General features: G+C 42.9%; 2 protein-coding genes across 3 annotated transcripts; both read right to left on the bottom strand.

Moving 5' to 3' along the window:
- Nucleotides 1–24: 24 nt before the first annotated feature.
- On the bottom strand, nucleotides 25–6,749 carry LOC136937886 (uncharacterized). 2 transcript variants are annotated; one of them, XM_067231018.1, is made up of 6 exons: nucleotides 6,560–6,749; nucleotides 5,790–5,932; nucleotides 5,562–5,626; nucleotides 5,128–5,238; nucleotides 4,884–4,982; nucleotides 25–469 (listed from the first exon to the last, which is right to left on the bottom strand). In XM_067231018.1, exons 1-6 carry the CDS (start codon nucleotides 6,668–6,670, stop codon nucleotides 435–437), a joined length of 564 nt encoding a protein of 187 aa, XP_067087119.1. In that variant the 5' UTR covers nucleotides 6,671–6,749; the 3' UTR covers nucleotides 25–434. The 2 variants fall into 2 exon arrangements, with proteins under 2 accessions (XP_067087119.1, XP_067087120.1); XM_067231019.1 differs by lacking the exon at nucleotides 25–469 and adding an exon at nucleotides 2,765–2,888.
- A 4,235-nt stretch (nucleotides 6,750–10,984) lies between these two features.
- On the bottom strand, nucleotides 10,985–15,738 carry LOC136938256 (uncharacterized). The gene is made up of 11 exons (XM_067231551.1): nucleotides 15,519–15,738; nucleotides 14,470–14,612; nucleotides 14,319–14,380; nucleotides 14,102–14,224; nucleotides 13,403–13,504; nucleotides 13,088–13,164; nucleotides 12,519–12,661; nucleotides 12,180–12,247; nucleotides 11,941–12,069; nucleotides 11,665–11,766; nucleotides 10,985–11,364 (listed from the first exon to the last, which is right to left on the bottom strand). Exons 1-11 carry the CDS (start codon nucleotides 15,627–15,629, stop codon nucleotides 11,336–11,338), a joined length of 1,089 nt encoding a protein of 362 aa, XP_067087652.1. The 5' UTR covers nucleotides 15,630–15,738; the 3' UTR covers nucleotides 10,985–11,335.
- Nucleotides 15,739–15,879: the final 141 nt, after the last annotated feature.

The following is a 15,879-nucleotide window of genomic DNA, read 5'->3' as shown; positions in this document are numbered from 1 at the left end:
ACATGTACTATACACTGCAATTCCTTGATATATATGTTTCTTTACTGTTGAAATAAAAAGTGCAGTTACAGTAAGATTAGCAATATTTAGCTTTAGATTGTTTTACCATTCACTATACCACAAGTTGTCTGGTGTACAACCCTGGCGGTTTTACAGTAAAACCATTTATTTCATGTTCACCTAAATCAACAATGTATGGTGACCAGAATTTGAGAATACAACTTAAAATGTAGCATTTAATTTCTCTATTGTGGTTATGCTGGTGTTAAAGCACTATTTAGTCCCAGGATGTTATGTTAATACCATTTGATCCAGTGTCTACAGTAAAAAAAAAACTTATCTCTACGTCTTTACTGCTACATCATGAGTGTTCGGGTGGTCATGGTTGTCCGGGATTCCGATCACTTAAATGTCTCCTCTTCAGAATGTGTCTGTCAGTCTGTGTCCTCGCTGGTGTATGGGCACATCTCTGCAACCCAAAGGAAAAGAGAGAGAGAGATTGTGATGAGAGAGAGAGAGGGAGAGGGAGAGAGAGAGGGGGAAGAGAGAGGGATGGATGGCACCCGAGTAGGCTGCGTTTTCAGCAGTGTTCCTCAGTGTCACAGACGAGGAAGTTGCTTTCATTGCTGTTTCCTAGTCCAAGGTAAACTGAACTGTATATTGTTTAAAATCGCTCCCCTTGCCGACTTCTCAATGGAGAAGGGTCAGCAGGGAGGGTAAGATATGAAAGAGATGTAATATTTTTATGGGGCAGTTTATTTAACATCAAATGTCCATAATGTTTAATTACTATGAGAAAGACAAGAGTTTTCATGGGGTGTACTTGACATCTTAAAGTTTGATTGGCAGCATAGATCAACAAACATAGCTAGCTGCTACACGGGGCCGTCCCCCTTCCCCCAACAGTGACGCAAAACCTTTTCAGATGTTTTAAAAGTTTGTCAACCGTATCAGAAAGTACAAAATATCCCTCAGATAATGTCAAGTCCCAACAGAATAAAAAATTCAATCATTTCAGCCTCACAGGCTTAAAATGTAGTTGCAGTATTTCCCCCACATCTTTAACACATCTCCCCCTTGTGGCTACAAAACACATAGAGCCTGACGGATAAAGGATTTCTAAGGCCGATATCAATACAAATATTGGGTGATTTAAAAATCCAATATTCCAATATATCGTCCGACATATATTTAAAAAGAAATATTAGTGGTATAGCTTCTTGTGGTGAGTTCATCTGCTGTCTCCTGGGAGACATTGTAGTGGGAGAGTCATGTAAGCTGTGACATTGGGTCCCTGGTAGCTCACTGGTTAAGTGCGTGGCTCCTTTAAACTAAGGCCTTTCAGAAGGGCCTTGGGTTCAAATCCTATGTATGGCTTTTCTGATATTCCCTGATGAAAGCAGAAACTTTCTCTTCAATAATATCACAGTTCACCTAAAGGATGTATTTTCATTGTGTCCTTGGTGGCTCAGTGGATAAACATATGTACCATGAAAGATAAGGCTCTTGGGTTCAAATTGGGCTTTCCTTGCAGAAATGGTCTCTTTAATGACCTCACACTTAACCTTAAGGATGTATTTTCAACGAGTCCATGAACACTTGTGCCCCTGATGGTTCAGTGGATAAGCATGTGTACCATGAACGATAAGGGTGTTGGGTTCAAATCCCATGGATGGCTGCAATGGTCTTTCCTTGCAGAAAAGATCTCTTTAATGACCTCACACTTAACCTTAAGGATGTATTTTCAACGAGTCCATGTGCACTTGTGCCCCTGATGGGTCAGTGGATAAGCATGTGTACCATGAAAGTTAAGGGTCTTGGGTTCAAATCCCATGGAAGGCTGCAATGGTGTTTCCTTGCAGAAAAGATCTCTTTAATGACCTCACACTTAACCTTAAGGATGTATTTTCAACGAGTCCATGTACACTTGTGTCCCTGATGACTCAGTGGATAAGCATGTGTACCATGAAAGAGAAAGATCTTGGGTTCAAATCCCATGGAAGGCTTCTGTGGTCTGCCCCTAAAGAAGTACAAAGTTTTATATTAAAATGTATCTTTAAATCGTCCACACTTAACTTAAAAAAACGTATTTTCATCATCTTCCTGTTCCATTTCAAGCATGATGGGAATCCAGCATGACAGGAACTGGGGTGCTTGCATGTCGGAGGCCCTGCTGCGTGTTGGAAGGCCCTACAGCAGTCCAGGCATACAGTACAGCACTGATGGGAACTGGGGCGCTTGTGTGTTGGAGGCCCTGCTGTACTCCAAGCATGATGGGAAACGGGGACCTTGCTGTATACCAGCTGGGATTTGATGCCATGCTGCTGTGTCTGACCGGCATGCATGCATGGTTCGCATGTTTATCCATTGCGCCACTGGGGCCCCACTTCCCCTACCTGGAATAGTAACATTTATCCTTAAAAACACCACTAGTTAAAGACATACTATCATGTTTTACATGACAGAAAGGAGGCAGGGGAGCACCTTGGGGGATATGAACCTCCAACCCCTTGCTCTGCAGTCATACACTCTAACCACTGAGCTATCCCTCCCACCACAAATGACAGATGTGGAAAGTCACAATTACTCACAATCATTCACTCATTTGTGAACCACACCTGGTAATCATTTGTATTGATTGTCAATCAGATCACATGACTACACTGACCACCTATATCTAATGAAACAATCCCCAGAATAGAAGTAGTTAGCAGATATAGCTCTAACAATGAGTCTATGTGGAGCCACATCATAAACTATAAGACTCAGTTGGAATATGCCGGGCCTTAACAATCAAGCTAGCGCCCTCATGTGGTGTGCCATGAAAGTGTGTAGTCTGCACAAAGCGAGGGGAGGGGCGGGGTAATGGATTTATGGAGGACCAAAACCTGTAAAAATAAAAGAATAAATAAATCTATCAATAAATGTATTTATACCTTCAAAAATATAAATATATAAAAATAAATGTATGAACAAATATGAATTACGTATTTATTTATTGACATGGCCATTTATTATGGAACGCCGATTTTGAGACTTTTACACACCACATTTATTTCCACATCACATTTATTTCTGTGCTGTATTTATTTCCGATCTCACATGCAAACGAGAGGGGCGTGGTTATCTTCGGACCAACGCAGCTCCACACAAGATCGAAGGCAGATAGCGACACCCATATTCGGTAGATGATGGAAGACATTAGTCGTGTCAGAGATCGCATGCTTGCCTTGAATGGAGGCATCAAAATAGTTTTAGCATAATTCTTGGGCATAATTCTAATTTTCTGGCATATAGTACATTTAACGTTACAGTATCAGTACGGAGATCTTTGATGCTAGTAGGCTAATGTACTAAAGTAGAAGCTAGAACGTAGCACAAACAGTGTGCTACAAAGTGAGGGATGAACTGTTTATGTAATGTTTAGTGTAGCTAATTTAATGCACTATTTATATATTATCTATATTTGATCTATAAGGCAAGCATGCGATCTCTGACACGACTAATGTCTTCCATCATCTACCGAATCTAGGTGTCCCTATCTGCCTTCGATCTTGTGTGGAGCTGAGTTGGTCCGAAGATAACCACGCCCCTCTCGTTTGCATGTGAGATCGGAAATAAATACACCACAGAAATAAATGTGGTGTGGAAATATATGTGGAAATAAATGTGGTGTGTAAAAGTCGCAAAAAATAAATAAATGTGGCATTAGGAAGTAAAAGTCCCATGAAATCAATAAATGTTGTCTTTACAAAAACGTAATTTTGAATTAAATAAATGTATTTATTTATTGATGTCGGTAAATGGATTCAGCTATATAATTATATAATGCTATATTTGTATATATTTTTTTTTAATTTCAGATTTGTTTTCATAGCCATATTTATTTATGTATGTATTTATCTATTTATTTACATATTTATTTATTTATTTAATTTTGACTAACTCGGCGTTCCATAATAAATGGCCAAGTAAATAAATAAATACATAATTAATATTTGTTCATACATTTATTTTTATATATGTATATTTTTTAAGGTATAAATACATTTATTGATAGATTTATTTATTCTTTTATTTTTTACAGGTTTTGGTCCTCCATAAATCCATTACCCCGCCCCTCCCCTCGCTTTGTGCAGACTACACACTTTCATGGCACACCACATGAGGGCGCTAGCTTGATTGTTAAGGCCCGGCATATTCCAACTGAGTCTTATAGTTTATGATGTGGCTCCACATAGACTCATTGTTAGAGCTGTATGTATGTATTTATCTATTTATTTACATATTTATTTATTTAATTTTGACTAACTCGGCGTTCCATAATAAATGGCCATGTAAATAAATAAATAAATAATTAATATTTGTTCATACATTTATTTTTATATATTTATATTTTTTAAGGTATAAATACATTTATTGCTACATTTATTTATTTATTCATTTATTTTTAATTTATTTTGGCAGGTTTGGTCCTCCATATTTGAGTCGTTCTAAACACGAGTGTTGCCAACAGGGGCGTTGTACAATGTACAACCCTCTGGTACCCTCTGGTGGGCAAACTATGCAACGCCAACACCAATAACATGGTTGAAGGGTGTTTCGTCCGTTTTTTATATTCATTTATAATATAATTATCGGTCGATATTAAGCATTTTCCAAACTATCAGTATCAATTATATTATAAATGAATTCATTTATTTTTATGGGCTCTAAAAACAACTATAGGATAATAAAATGTTAATTTTGCGATGTAGGGAATCTACATATGCTTACTTATACTCCAATATAAAACCTAATGAACCTTTTACCTACTCGTTATGCGTCTCTAATAGTCTTTCACTGTTATGCTTTACATAGCTAGCGACTAAACAACCACTGACCTGTTTCTCCATCATAGGTGTGTGGTTCTGGGAAGTTCAGACATACCGCCTGCTGTTTAAAGGTTTCCACGTAGTCTGGATCCAGTTTCCCTGTCCTCGCTGAGGGAGATGGGGAGACAGAAACAGAGAGAGATGCTTTCTGGGGACGTCGCAGAAACATGCCACGTTGACATCATGCATGCGAGACTGCTTAGTTCCATCGACTCTCCTACGACTCTGGCCGTGGCCCCAGGAGAGGACTTACTGAAGAGGAGGAGGAACCTGCCAGTGTAGTCCCGGTTACGGAAGTTGTCCGACCACAGAAGACAGTCAGGGCACGTTTCCAGAATCTGACCTTTGTGCACTGCCAAATTTTCTGTGGGGCCAAGATATCAGAACACGACAAATCGACTATCTTTTGGGACATGTTCTCTGAAGCAGGAGTTCTCTGACAAGAACTAAATCTAACTTACTTTACAACATACGGTACACACATTAAATAACGTTTCACTTTCGCCACCTACGGCTTTTTAAGGATCCCTGCTTGGTTGTTAGAGCACATGCTCATTGGGTATCTCTAAGTACTGATCCAGGACCAGCTATTACACTTAATGGACATTCAATAAGAGGATGATCAGGGATGGGAGGCTGGTCTCAGATCAAGAGGAGGGTCTGTCTCCTTGACCAAGAGCCACTTACTGGTAAAAGTGGTGGCACCGCTCGAGATGGTCGCGTTTGTCGAAGCAAAGTGGCATTTACCAAATCTGCAGAACGACAGACGCAAGAGAACGACAAATGGAAGAGCACTCGTTAGCATGACACAGCAAGTCCAGTTATTTACAAGGGATTCATGTCAGTGAAAAATCAATTGATACTATTAGAAAACTGCTTCTCCTACTACTGTGGTCACTCTGGACGGGCACTCACTGGCGGTCCCCCCATCGATAAGTCACCACCTGACTCTCCGAGGTAGCAGACAGTTCCATCCAGGAGTTTCTCACTGACCCCAGTGCCTCATGGTAAGGCTTTGGGTCTGCAGCCCCCAGCACCATCAACCACTTCCCGTACACCTGCAAGTAACAGCCCAAACTGTAAGTCACAGTATGACTGGCCAGTGTCCATATCTTCAGACTATTTGCAAGACCAGTGCAAAGCCTCTGAAAGATTGTTTGGCCTGCCTTTTTCCACACCCGTAATGCTAGGTGAGGTCCTCCAGACTTCAAACCAATGTTACACTGTAACACTGGAATCAAATAAAATCCAACTTTTTGAGTGTAGCACTTTTTACAGGCAGAGTCACAATGAGCTTCATATAAAATCCACAGATTAGCACCAATCTAACCGGAATCCTCATAGAAGACTCCCTAAAAGAGACCGAATTGCAGAAACCTCAGGGGGAGCCATTCAGTAACGCTCCTCCAGCCCTCCTTGTTCTCCCCTCTATCCCTCGGGTAGGAGGCCTTTGTCGCTGATCCAGAACATTCCGCCCATACACAGAGCTCACAGATGCTGCTGAAGGCTGTAAACTCGGAGCTTCTCCATCTGCTGGAGTCCCCTGGGTCTCAATGTTCCGAGGTTTCTCCGGCGCCCTGTTCCAGGCTTACCGGCCTAAGGACCTAGACAGGCAGCTGCTGCAGACTCTATTTTTCGCCCCCCCCCCAAAAAAAAGAACAACATGGAAAATCATTTCAACTTACCGGGGTGAGGTCATCCGGTAGAAAGGGCTTGACGAGTGCTTCGCAGTTGGGTGAAGATGCAGCAGATATGGAGGCCAAGGCCAGGAGAGATACAACCTGTTGGACAGCCATGACTCAACTCATAAAGAGAGAGTGGGAGAGAGAGAGAGAGTGAGAGAGACTTCTGTCAGACCACAGACAGTCCCACTGCAAGTCTGGCTCGTACGGATTTCATTATGTGCAGAAGGAGGCTTCCCCACATGAATGGATCAGTGAACAGTCTTCAGTGAGAGCCTTGAATGAACATGCAGCCCCAGACCTCTCTTACGTAACAGCAACTGTTTCCTGGCATCCCACTGCATCTTGTCTAACAGTAAGCTCTCTGACAAGTGCCCCCTTCAAAGAAAAACCACCAGACTGAATGCCTAGCCTCTCTTGTTTAAGTCATGCTATTGCAAGGGATTGGAAACTGCTTTTGTCCCGGAGAATCAATCACACAAAGTCAAAGGGGTTGTTGTGTGTGTGAATGTGTGTGTGATCACCCAAGGGAGAGGTGGCCCTTTCTTCAAATGGGATTTCCCTTTCTGAAGAGTTACCTGGCAACAGCCTATTTACTTGCCCTTTTAAATCCTATAGGTTTGCATATCCGATGTCCAAAGTGTGCATAAAAGGAAATAACACGGTAGCAGAACAAGAACTAAATCACAAACTTGGCCACCCTTGTCAAGTTCAGATAATATATAAAATAAAGTTACCACGGACAAATACTTAATGGTGAGAACTTTTATTTTGTGTTAAACCAACCTCAACAAGTTAGGATGAGTTTGTAATTGTTAGTAACGAGAGTTACTAACAATTACACACTCAATCAGCACCACCAGAGAGCACTAGAGAGCTATAAAACACCATAGGACACCAGAGTAAAAGCTAAAATTACAGTCTTCGTGTGATTAATATAGGAACAGCTTATCATTGTTACAAAGAGAACATCTTGAGTTAAATTGTAATATTTCGTATTCCATACATTTATTCCAAAAGGACTATAACAATCTCTCATAGGATGATAATATAGTTTTTTAGCACAACAAAACTCATCAAAGCAGACCTCAGAAAACACATTGGATCAAACAAGCAGAGTCACTTTCTAGGACATAAGTACTCCAAATATCTGGAGCTACAATACAATCCAGTTGCATCTGGACTTCAATTTGGATGTGCCTACAGCCCAATGTGGATGCATTGGTTAAGATTGGTTGATATTGCCTTAGTTTTCCTGGTCACTGTGGACGGCGGGCTCTCTCTCATCAGCACACACCTCTGTAACACAGAGCCACAGTTCATGTTGGAGAGAGTGGAGGAACAGTTTGTTTGTTTTTGTTTTGTTTCTTTGGGGGTGGGGGTGGGGGGTGGGGGGTGGGGGTGGTGGTGGGGGTGGGGGTCAACTCAGGGAGTGTGAAGTGAGGTCTGTGGTTGAATTGTGATGATTAAAAAAAAACAAGGAACCTGACCTGTGCTGGGGAAAATGTAGTCTGGGAGGAAGTTGAGACACTCTGCCTGTTTCTTAAAGGTCTCCAGCTGAGATTCCTCCAGATGCCCAGTCCTCGCTGTGAGCATGGGAGAGAGACAGAGAGAGACAGAGAGAGAGAGAGAGAGAGAGAGAGAGAGAGAGAGACAGACAGACAGACAGACAGACAGACAGACAGACAGACAGACAGACAGACAGAGAGAGAGAGAGAGAGAGAGAGAGAGAGAGAGAAATGAGTGAGAAGGAAAGAAAAACAGGACGAGAGAAAGAGGAGTCAGACCAAGCCCCGCAGGATGAAAGGTGGACAACCACAAAGCAGGAGGGAGTTTTTTGCGTTTCTTTTTTTCCAACACGGAGGAGAGACAACGAGTGCCTGATCCGGGCGGTGGCGTAACTTACTGAAGAGGAAGATGTAGCTGCCCTTGGTCTCTCCGTCTGGGAGCAGAGTGGTGTCTGTTGACAGCATACAGTCAGGGCATGTCTCATAGTATTTCCCTTCATGGTAAGACGTATGGCCGTGGATAGTGACTGTTGGACATTGGAGAAAATGACATCATCAACCCTAACCCTGAAGCCAGCCGTTATAACAGCTACTTATAAGCATGTGTGGACAACTTGGTGTTTGACCTACAAGTCATATGAGTGGTGCTGTCTGAGACGGTCATGTTAGCATATCCTTGCAGGCATTTGCCGTCTATCCTGGAAAGTTCAAACATGAAGCAGTAAACATCAACATTATTTCCAGTCAGAAATGGCGAGAGGAGGAATTCTCGCTCGTCCGTGACAAAAGACCAGGTTGGTCTCTTACAGTTTGTCTGCCCAGTAGAGTCTCATCATGGTGCTGTCTGACGTGGGCACCACTTCAATCCAGGAGCTGTTCAACGTCGCCAGATCGTTCTTCAGCGGGGGGCTGTCCCATGAGGTCACATGGAGGATCCATTTGCCATGGATCTGCCGAGGATACAAAAAGGGATTGTAAAAAAAAAAAACACACCCTTTTGAGTGGCTCAAGATTCACCCAGAACAGAAAAGGGTGTGCAGAGTCAAACGTTTAAAATGCAGAGGTTAAGTATTTTGAACGTCTTCCGAAGAAACGTTTTCAGTTTAACACTTATAATTTACCACTATCACTTGGAACAAGCCACAGTAAGTACAGTTCAGCTGATTTCAGTGAATGACGTCAACGACAGTTACGAAATCCCGGAGGAGGATTCGATTTCAAGTCGAGATCAAATCTCCGAGTTTGCATGGAGATTTCCTTCGCATGCAAAACGGAGGCGGCTGGATTTACCTTGCTATGGTCCTCCAGAATGAGAGGTCTGACCAGGTCGCTACAGTCGGGAGCGGACGCGGTGCTCAGGGAGAAGAGGGCCAGAAGACATGCTGCCAGCTGGAGAGACATGGCTGCACTGACTGGGGGAAGAGAGACCCTCGAGCCAAGCGGTTGGGACAATGGCGAGGGGAGGGGAGGGCGCTGGAGAGGAGGGAGGGAGGAACATACTGTACATGCCGAACCCCTGCCCGTTTTTCTCTTCCGTTGCACTGAACGACTTTAACTGCACACACACACATACATACACACATCGCTGTGGGTTATGTAGGTTAATATTAAAGCTGTATATATATATATGTACAAAGTAAGTACGTATGTATATACGTACACATATATGTACACATATACAGCATATGTATACATCCTAACCTACTGGGCTGCACCCAACTGTTAGGTAAGATCTTGTTACTACACTGCTGTTCTACAGTAATCTTGGTCTGTCAACGAGAACACCCATCTGGTGTTTGTGGAAACCCTATCCCGACATGGGACCCGATACTTCCTGCTGGGCTCCATGAACCTCAACCTGCATCAAACCAAATAACTCTTAACAGCATGAACCCTGCAGTTTGCTTTTGATGCAACCTTTGTGCTTTCAACACCAACTACAAGCCCTATGCCCCAAGTGGAGGACATCACCCGCTTTAAGAGTTGGACTCTTAGGCCAGAGTCAGGAGAGATACAGCTAGCTGGACAGCTATAAAATGATAGAGGCATCCATATTCAGAGGGTGGGTCAGATGGCTGAGCGGTTAGGGAATCGGGCTACCAATCAGAAGGTTGCCGGTTTGATTCCCGGCAGTGACAAATGACGTTGTGTCCCTGGGTAAGGCAGTTAACCCTACTTGCCTCAGGGGAATTTCCCTGTACTTACCGTAAGTCGCTCTGGATGTGTCTGCTAAATGACAATGTAATGTAAATATTCAAAGGTCATACAGAGGGAGTTATACAACAGAGGGGGGGTTATGGGTGTGAGGTTGCCTACATTTACCGGCCATCCTCTTACTGTATGCTCTCGTACAACAAGTCAAACTGATTGTTTTAAATTTGTAATGATGGTCTTTCAACGAATGCTTGTTTACACCAGCCAAGTCTGGTGATCAGTTTCAAAGAATGAAGTTTCCTCTAACCCTCCAGGCCACGGTTAGGTAACGTGGGGATTGTTGTGAACATTACTCTAGCTGGAGGTTGTTATGTTCTTCCTTGGGTGCAGAAAACAAAACACACCAGTCTGCACAAGAGTCGGCCTCTTGTTTCATGTGGCAAAGTTCATTGACTACCATGAGAACTGGCTTTCGAGATGCCAGATCACTCACAGAAGATTGCCTCGCCTGGTTTCTTTCCCCTCTCTGGTTTTAACCAGCATAAAACAGCCCCTCTGAACAAGGTATGTTGTGCACTGTCGCATAGCAATGGGTTCAGCTGCTGTCTTCGGAGAATCCAGTGAACGCAAGCATTCCAGAGTCCTGTGGGAGCTCATGACTGCTTGCATGTTTTTGTTGACAGGGTTAAATCGCTCATTTTGACACACTAACTGTTCAAAACAGGGGGTTATGCTATAATACTAGTTACTAAATCACTGTATACACAGTACATTAGCCCTTTAACAATTACACAGTTTCATGATTTATTTGTTGTTATGGTCAAGTGAAAAATATACTGTAAAATATATTGTTCATTTACATACATTTTACTGTGTTTTTAATTTAATTTGTATTGTGCTACAAATAGATACTGTCATATTTTGACATCAAGAGTGTGCATTATAATGGGATAAAAGTTCCTAGCATGTAACTCATTGTACACATGCTGCATTGCCAACAGTGATACTACAAATTCAGCCGTACAACTGTCCATATCACAAGTGGTGATGTTGACGGCGTTTGGTAGATGCCTGGGATTGCAGCTGGTGGATGTCACAAGCTCCCGTTACCACCTGTTTACTTTGGACGTTCTTCAGGACACAGCTCTGGAGAGAGGAAGAAGAAATAAACACTGTTATTGTTTGGTGTTGCACAGCATATCAGAACCCTCTCTCCGTATTCCTGTGTTTTCCAATACCCATCTATCTCTTGTTTAAGTGGATTTCCCTCTGGGATTGTAAAGATACGTGATTTGCTCTACTTGTTCCTATCATGTCATTGGGAGACTTAATAGTCTAATCTCAAGTGCACATTCAGGAAATAAACCAGGACCAGCCATCTGGCTGCAGCGCAAAGTGATCCCAGACTTTCATCAGGCTCCTGTAGAGCAGGGATCTCAAACTGACCTGTGACTCCATCGTAGGAATTGTACGTCTGAGGAAAGGTCAGGCAAGTAGCGTGTGTCCTGAACATGTCCAGGTGAAACTTGTCCAGCTTCGCTGTTCTTCCTGAGGAAACAGATGGGGTTGTCTAAAGTTCTCTCTGCCTTTCTGACACGATACTTCCGAATGGTAAATGGTACTGCAATAACAACATTTAATTCACGACTAACATTGATATTTTCATACGCAAACATGTAGGTCAGTATCGAAACACAGCGTAGGAGATTCTGGTCAACTTACTGAACAAGAACAGGAGTCTGGTGGGGACGTCAAGCACGGTGGAAGTTTCTCTCCAAAGCAGACAGTCAGGACAGGGTTGAAGAAACGTCCCATTGCGAGGATATGACACATCAGATCTGCTGTACTCAACTGGGAAAAATTGGGTAAAACAACACGTTTTCAAGGGGAAAATATCCAAATTTATGACTAACCACAAAAGACATGAAACGGTAAAAATAACGAAGGACCCGGCCACTTACGAGAGGATCTGTTGGAGCCTTGTTCTTCGACCACCACTGTTGCTGATCCATGTTTACACTCTCCGTCGCTAAAAGGGAAAGGAACCCACCCTTTGAGCAAATCTTGCCACCTTACAGGTTGCTATGAATTTTTTAAATGATATTTCACCCAAGTTTTGGATGTGCCCCAACATGTCTGTTGATACACTGTATAGCTGCACGTTTCTGCAAGGGGGAATTCCTTGAAGGGAGAAAGAGACTGAAAAAGAGAGATGGATACAGAGACAGAAAGGGAGAGAGAGAAAAGTAGTGACAGGCAGACAGACAGACAGACAGACAGGCAGACAGACAGGCTCGTACATGCGTTCACCCCATCGCAGGGTGAGGTCTGTGCTATCGGTGGTCGGAGACACCTCAATCCAGCTGCTTTGTGTCCCTTCCGGAGAATACTGGGACTTGCTGTGGTCAGAAACGCCTATAACATAAATCCATTTCCCGTAAATCTGCAAGGGAAAGGGTATTTGATTATAGGGGATCATCAGTGAGATAGTGGTGGCTTGAGTCATCCTAATGGTACATGTGTTTACGTATAGGGATTGTGTACTGTAAAAGACTAGGTTGAAGTTTTATTATCTCTTGCTGTACTGTAGAAGGACATATTCTACGGGAAATTGTATTTGTTCTTGTTTACTTCATGGTATATAAGTCACTCAGTAATCTTTCCATTTCATTCATTTGACCACCAAGTGCCAGGAAGACCAATGATTCCGGGACTGTTCCTAATAAAGCATTCTTATCAAACTTTTTATTGTTAGAATTTGTTTTTCTTTGGCCATCGATTCTGTCTGTCTTGGACGCCACCTCAACATGACTGTAAACTTTTCTGAGGCAAGTTTCAGACAGGAATAGAAAAAGAGTTTTTTGATCACATGGGTGAGGTCTTGCAAGGCCTGGGGTTTGGGCAGGTCATCACAAAGGTCAGGATCTTTGTTGTCAGAGCACACCTCTAGAACACAAGGACAAGGAAGAAGAGAGACCTGTTTGATTATCCTATACATGACACATCCCAGAATCACTTCAGTCAAAACACTGGCTCGTTGGCTAGACATTCTAGTAGGTTCTCTCCAGCGTTTGGGAGGGTTCTATTCTACACTGGTGATCCATTTGCATACTGTCACAGCTGCAACGACAGTTAGCGAACGTCAGAATCTTACTGGACTAAAGGGGAGTGTGTATTGTCTGACCTGTGACCCCGTCGTAGGAAGTGTACGCCTCGGGGAAGTTCAGGCAGGCGGTATGATTCAGGAAGCTTTTCAGATGAAGGGATTCAAGTTCCGGGGTCCTACCTGACACAAGAACAGCAAAAGATGAAGGATCAGAAGTACATAGTTCTATTGTGGTGGTTAGAGTATTGGAAAAGGGATGAAAAAGGAGGTGACACAGTAGGCAGTTGATACGCCAAAAAATTGTACACGAGAGACTTGTCTCTTGCTGAGGTCAAGAGGTCAAGAAGAGGCTCTTACAGTCCGCATATAGATATGGAACGCACATGTCCAGACTCTCTGGAGACAGTAAGAAGGACGTAAAAACCAGGACTTCCATGAGTTATGATGTTATCCCCCGTTTACCTTTTCTACTGTACCCATTTGCTGACCATGCTGTGTCTTGTAAGGACACGTTCTGTGGAAACTATATTTACAGTCTATTCATTGTATATAAGGACATTTGTGAACCACGTTGCTTACTCATATGACTATTGTCTCCTGACTGGTTACACGATCCGAGCTCGTTCTAATAAACAAAGTCAACTCTTTTTTAAATGTCGTGCATATTTCCGGCCAGCCTTCTGACAGATCTCATGTTATCCGCGGTGGTTTGAATATTTCCACTTGATTTAACCCAGGGTTTATTTATTCAACCCTCTGCATATGGTCACTACTTACTGTACATGTCAATGTTTTTTCCAGTTTGACCGCTTTCATGAACTGTGTCTATCCAGAGCAGGCAGTTGGGGCATGGCTTTAGATAGTAGCCTTCTCGTTTGGTTGAGTACGAGGTGAACTTCACTGTAAAAGGTGTGAAGAGGTACAGTATATGCTATGGTCAGAAATGTCATGAAGAAAAGATTCTAATGAATGACACACAACAAGGTTGACTTACAGCAGCTGGATGGGTTGGCAGAAATGGTCACTTTTGTGGTCCCATAACTGCATGTTCCATCTCTGTCAAAGGAGAAGAAACCACCAAGATGGCCGTCAACATTGGGAGGATGTCAGTCCATGACTTGAGACCTCAAATAGATGATTCTTACATCCTCTCTCCCCATCGTAGCAACAACACTGTCGCATCTTCCGTGGGTCTCACATCTATCCAGCTACTTTTGACCGAGATATGTCTCACTCGAAAGTGCAGACTGTCAGAAGCTGAGATGATGAGATACCATTTCCCGTAGATCTGCAAGTGTAAGAGTGAAGTCCACAGATTGTTAAGGTCAGCTGACAAGCCAGGTCATGTCTCAGTGGTCATGTCTCAGTGGTCATGTCTCAGTGGCTGTTTTCAAAGGGTGCCAGGATGACAAACCATTTGCCACTTTTTTTAATTTTTATTTAATTTATTTGACAGGGACAATGCAGATAAACATAGCTGTAGAGCAAAGTTTGCAGCCGATGTAATGCACAGAGATTATAGCAAATGCTAATTCTCATCTCCCGTCCCTGGATGGGCCTTTCTACAATAACACACAATAAAAACAATATACAGTTTTAACTGATTAGATAGATTCGAAAGACAGAAATATAGAAAGAGAAATAGAAAGATAGCCATCCAGCACATATTATAAAATGAGGATGTCATTGCATTCACGTAAAGAAGGAAAATGGATTGCACAGTGAAATGGATTGGATTCCATACATGCCACGTTTAGTAGTGAGTGATGAAAACAACAAGGGGCATTTTAGCTACTTCCTGCTTTCTGCACTTAGATTGTCGAAGGACACAAGTTTATAGATTTTGAGTACTGGCATGGCATTGTTTTTTCATTTAGTTCAGATCCCAAAGAAATGTGCATTAAAGGTTGGGCCTTTAAACAGGACTTGCTGTACAACATTTACATGTTCTGATAGCTGACAAACACGTGTGGATCAGAGTATGTAAGATTTTAAGTTGTTTAAGAATACTAAATGGTCTACCCTTTAGGCATGTGTCTGCATACATTGAATCATCCTTGAGGTACAATATCACACTCAAACCGAAAATATCAGTGGCTGCATAGCCACAGGTAAACTCAATCAAGCACACCCTCAAAGTACAGTACGGTAAATGATATTTGCAAAGGATATTTGACCCGGGTAGGCCTCCTACCATGCTGTGGTCATCAAGACCCAATGGTTTCAGCAGCTCCTCGCATTCAGGAAGTGGGACAGAGCCCACGCAGGTGACCACCAAGAGAACGACCAGACCTCGGGAATCCATGAGAGGAGTGAACGTGCCAGAGGAGGCACAGCCGAGGCAAGTTCACACAGGCTTTGCGCCTCAGTTGTGGAGGTGCTGCAGGTACGGGGAAGTCGACATGAGGTTGTCAGCGAGTGAGAGGTGGGTATGAAGAGAAAGGGTGAGACTCGACACGCCTCCCCTGGTCACGCCTGGATTGAACCGTCCGGGTACTTTTGGATCACAGGTGTGCTGTTCCTAACAGCTAGATACATCGAGTACAAGTTGATGA

The sequence above is a fragment of the Osmerus mordax genome, chromosome 28, assembly GCF_038355195.1.
Source record: "Osmerus mordax isolate fOsmMor3 chromosome 28, fOsmMor3.pri, whole genome shotgun sequence".
In the NCBI taxonomy this organism is placed as follows: domain Eukaryota; kingdom Metazoa; phylum Chordata; class Actinopteri; order Osmeriformes; family Osmeridae; genus Osmerus; species Osmerus mordax.
Note: the sequence above shows the minus strand (reverse complement) of the source record. Positions and strands in the feature narration are given on the sequence as shown.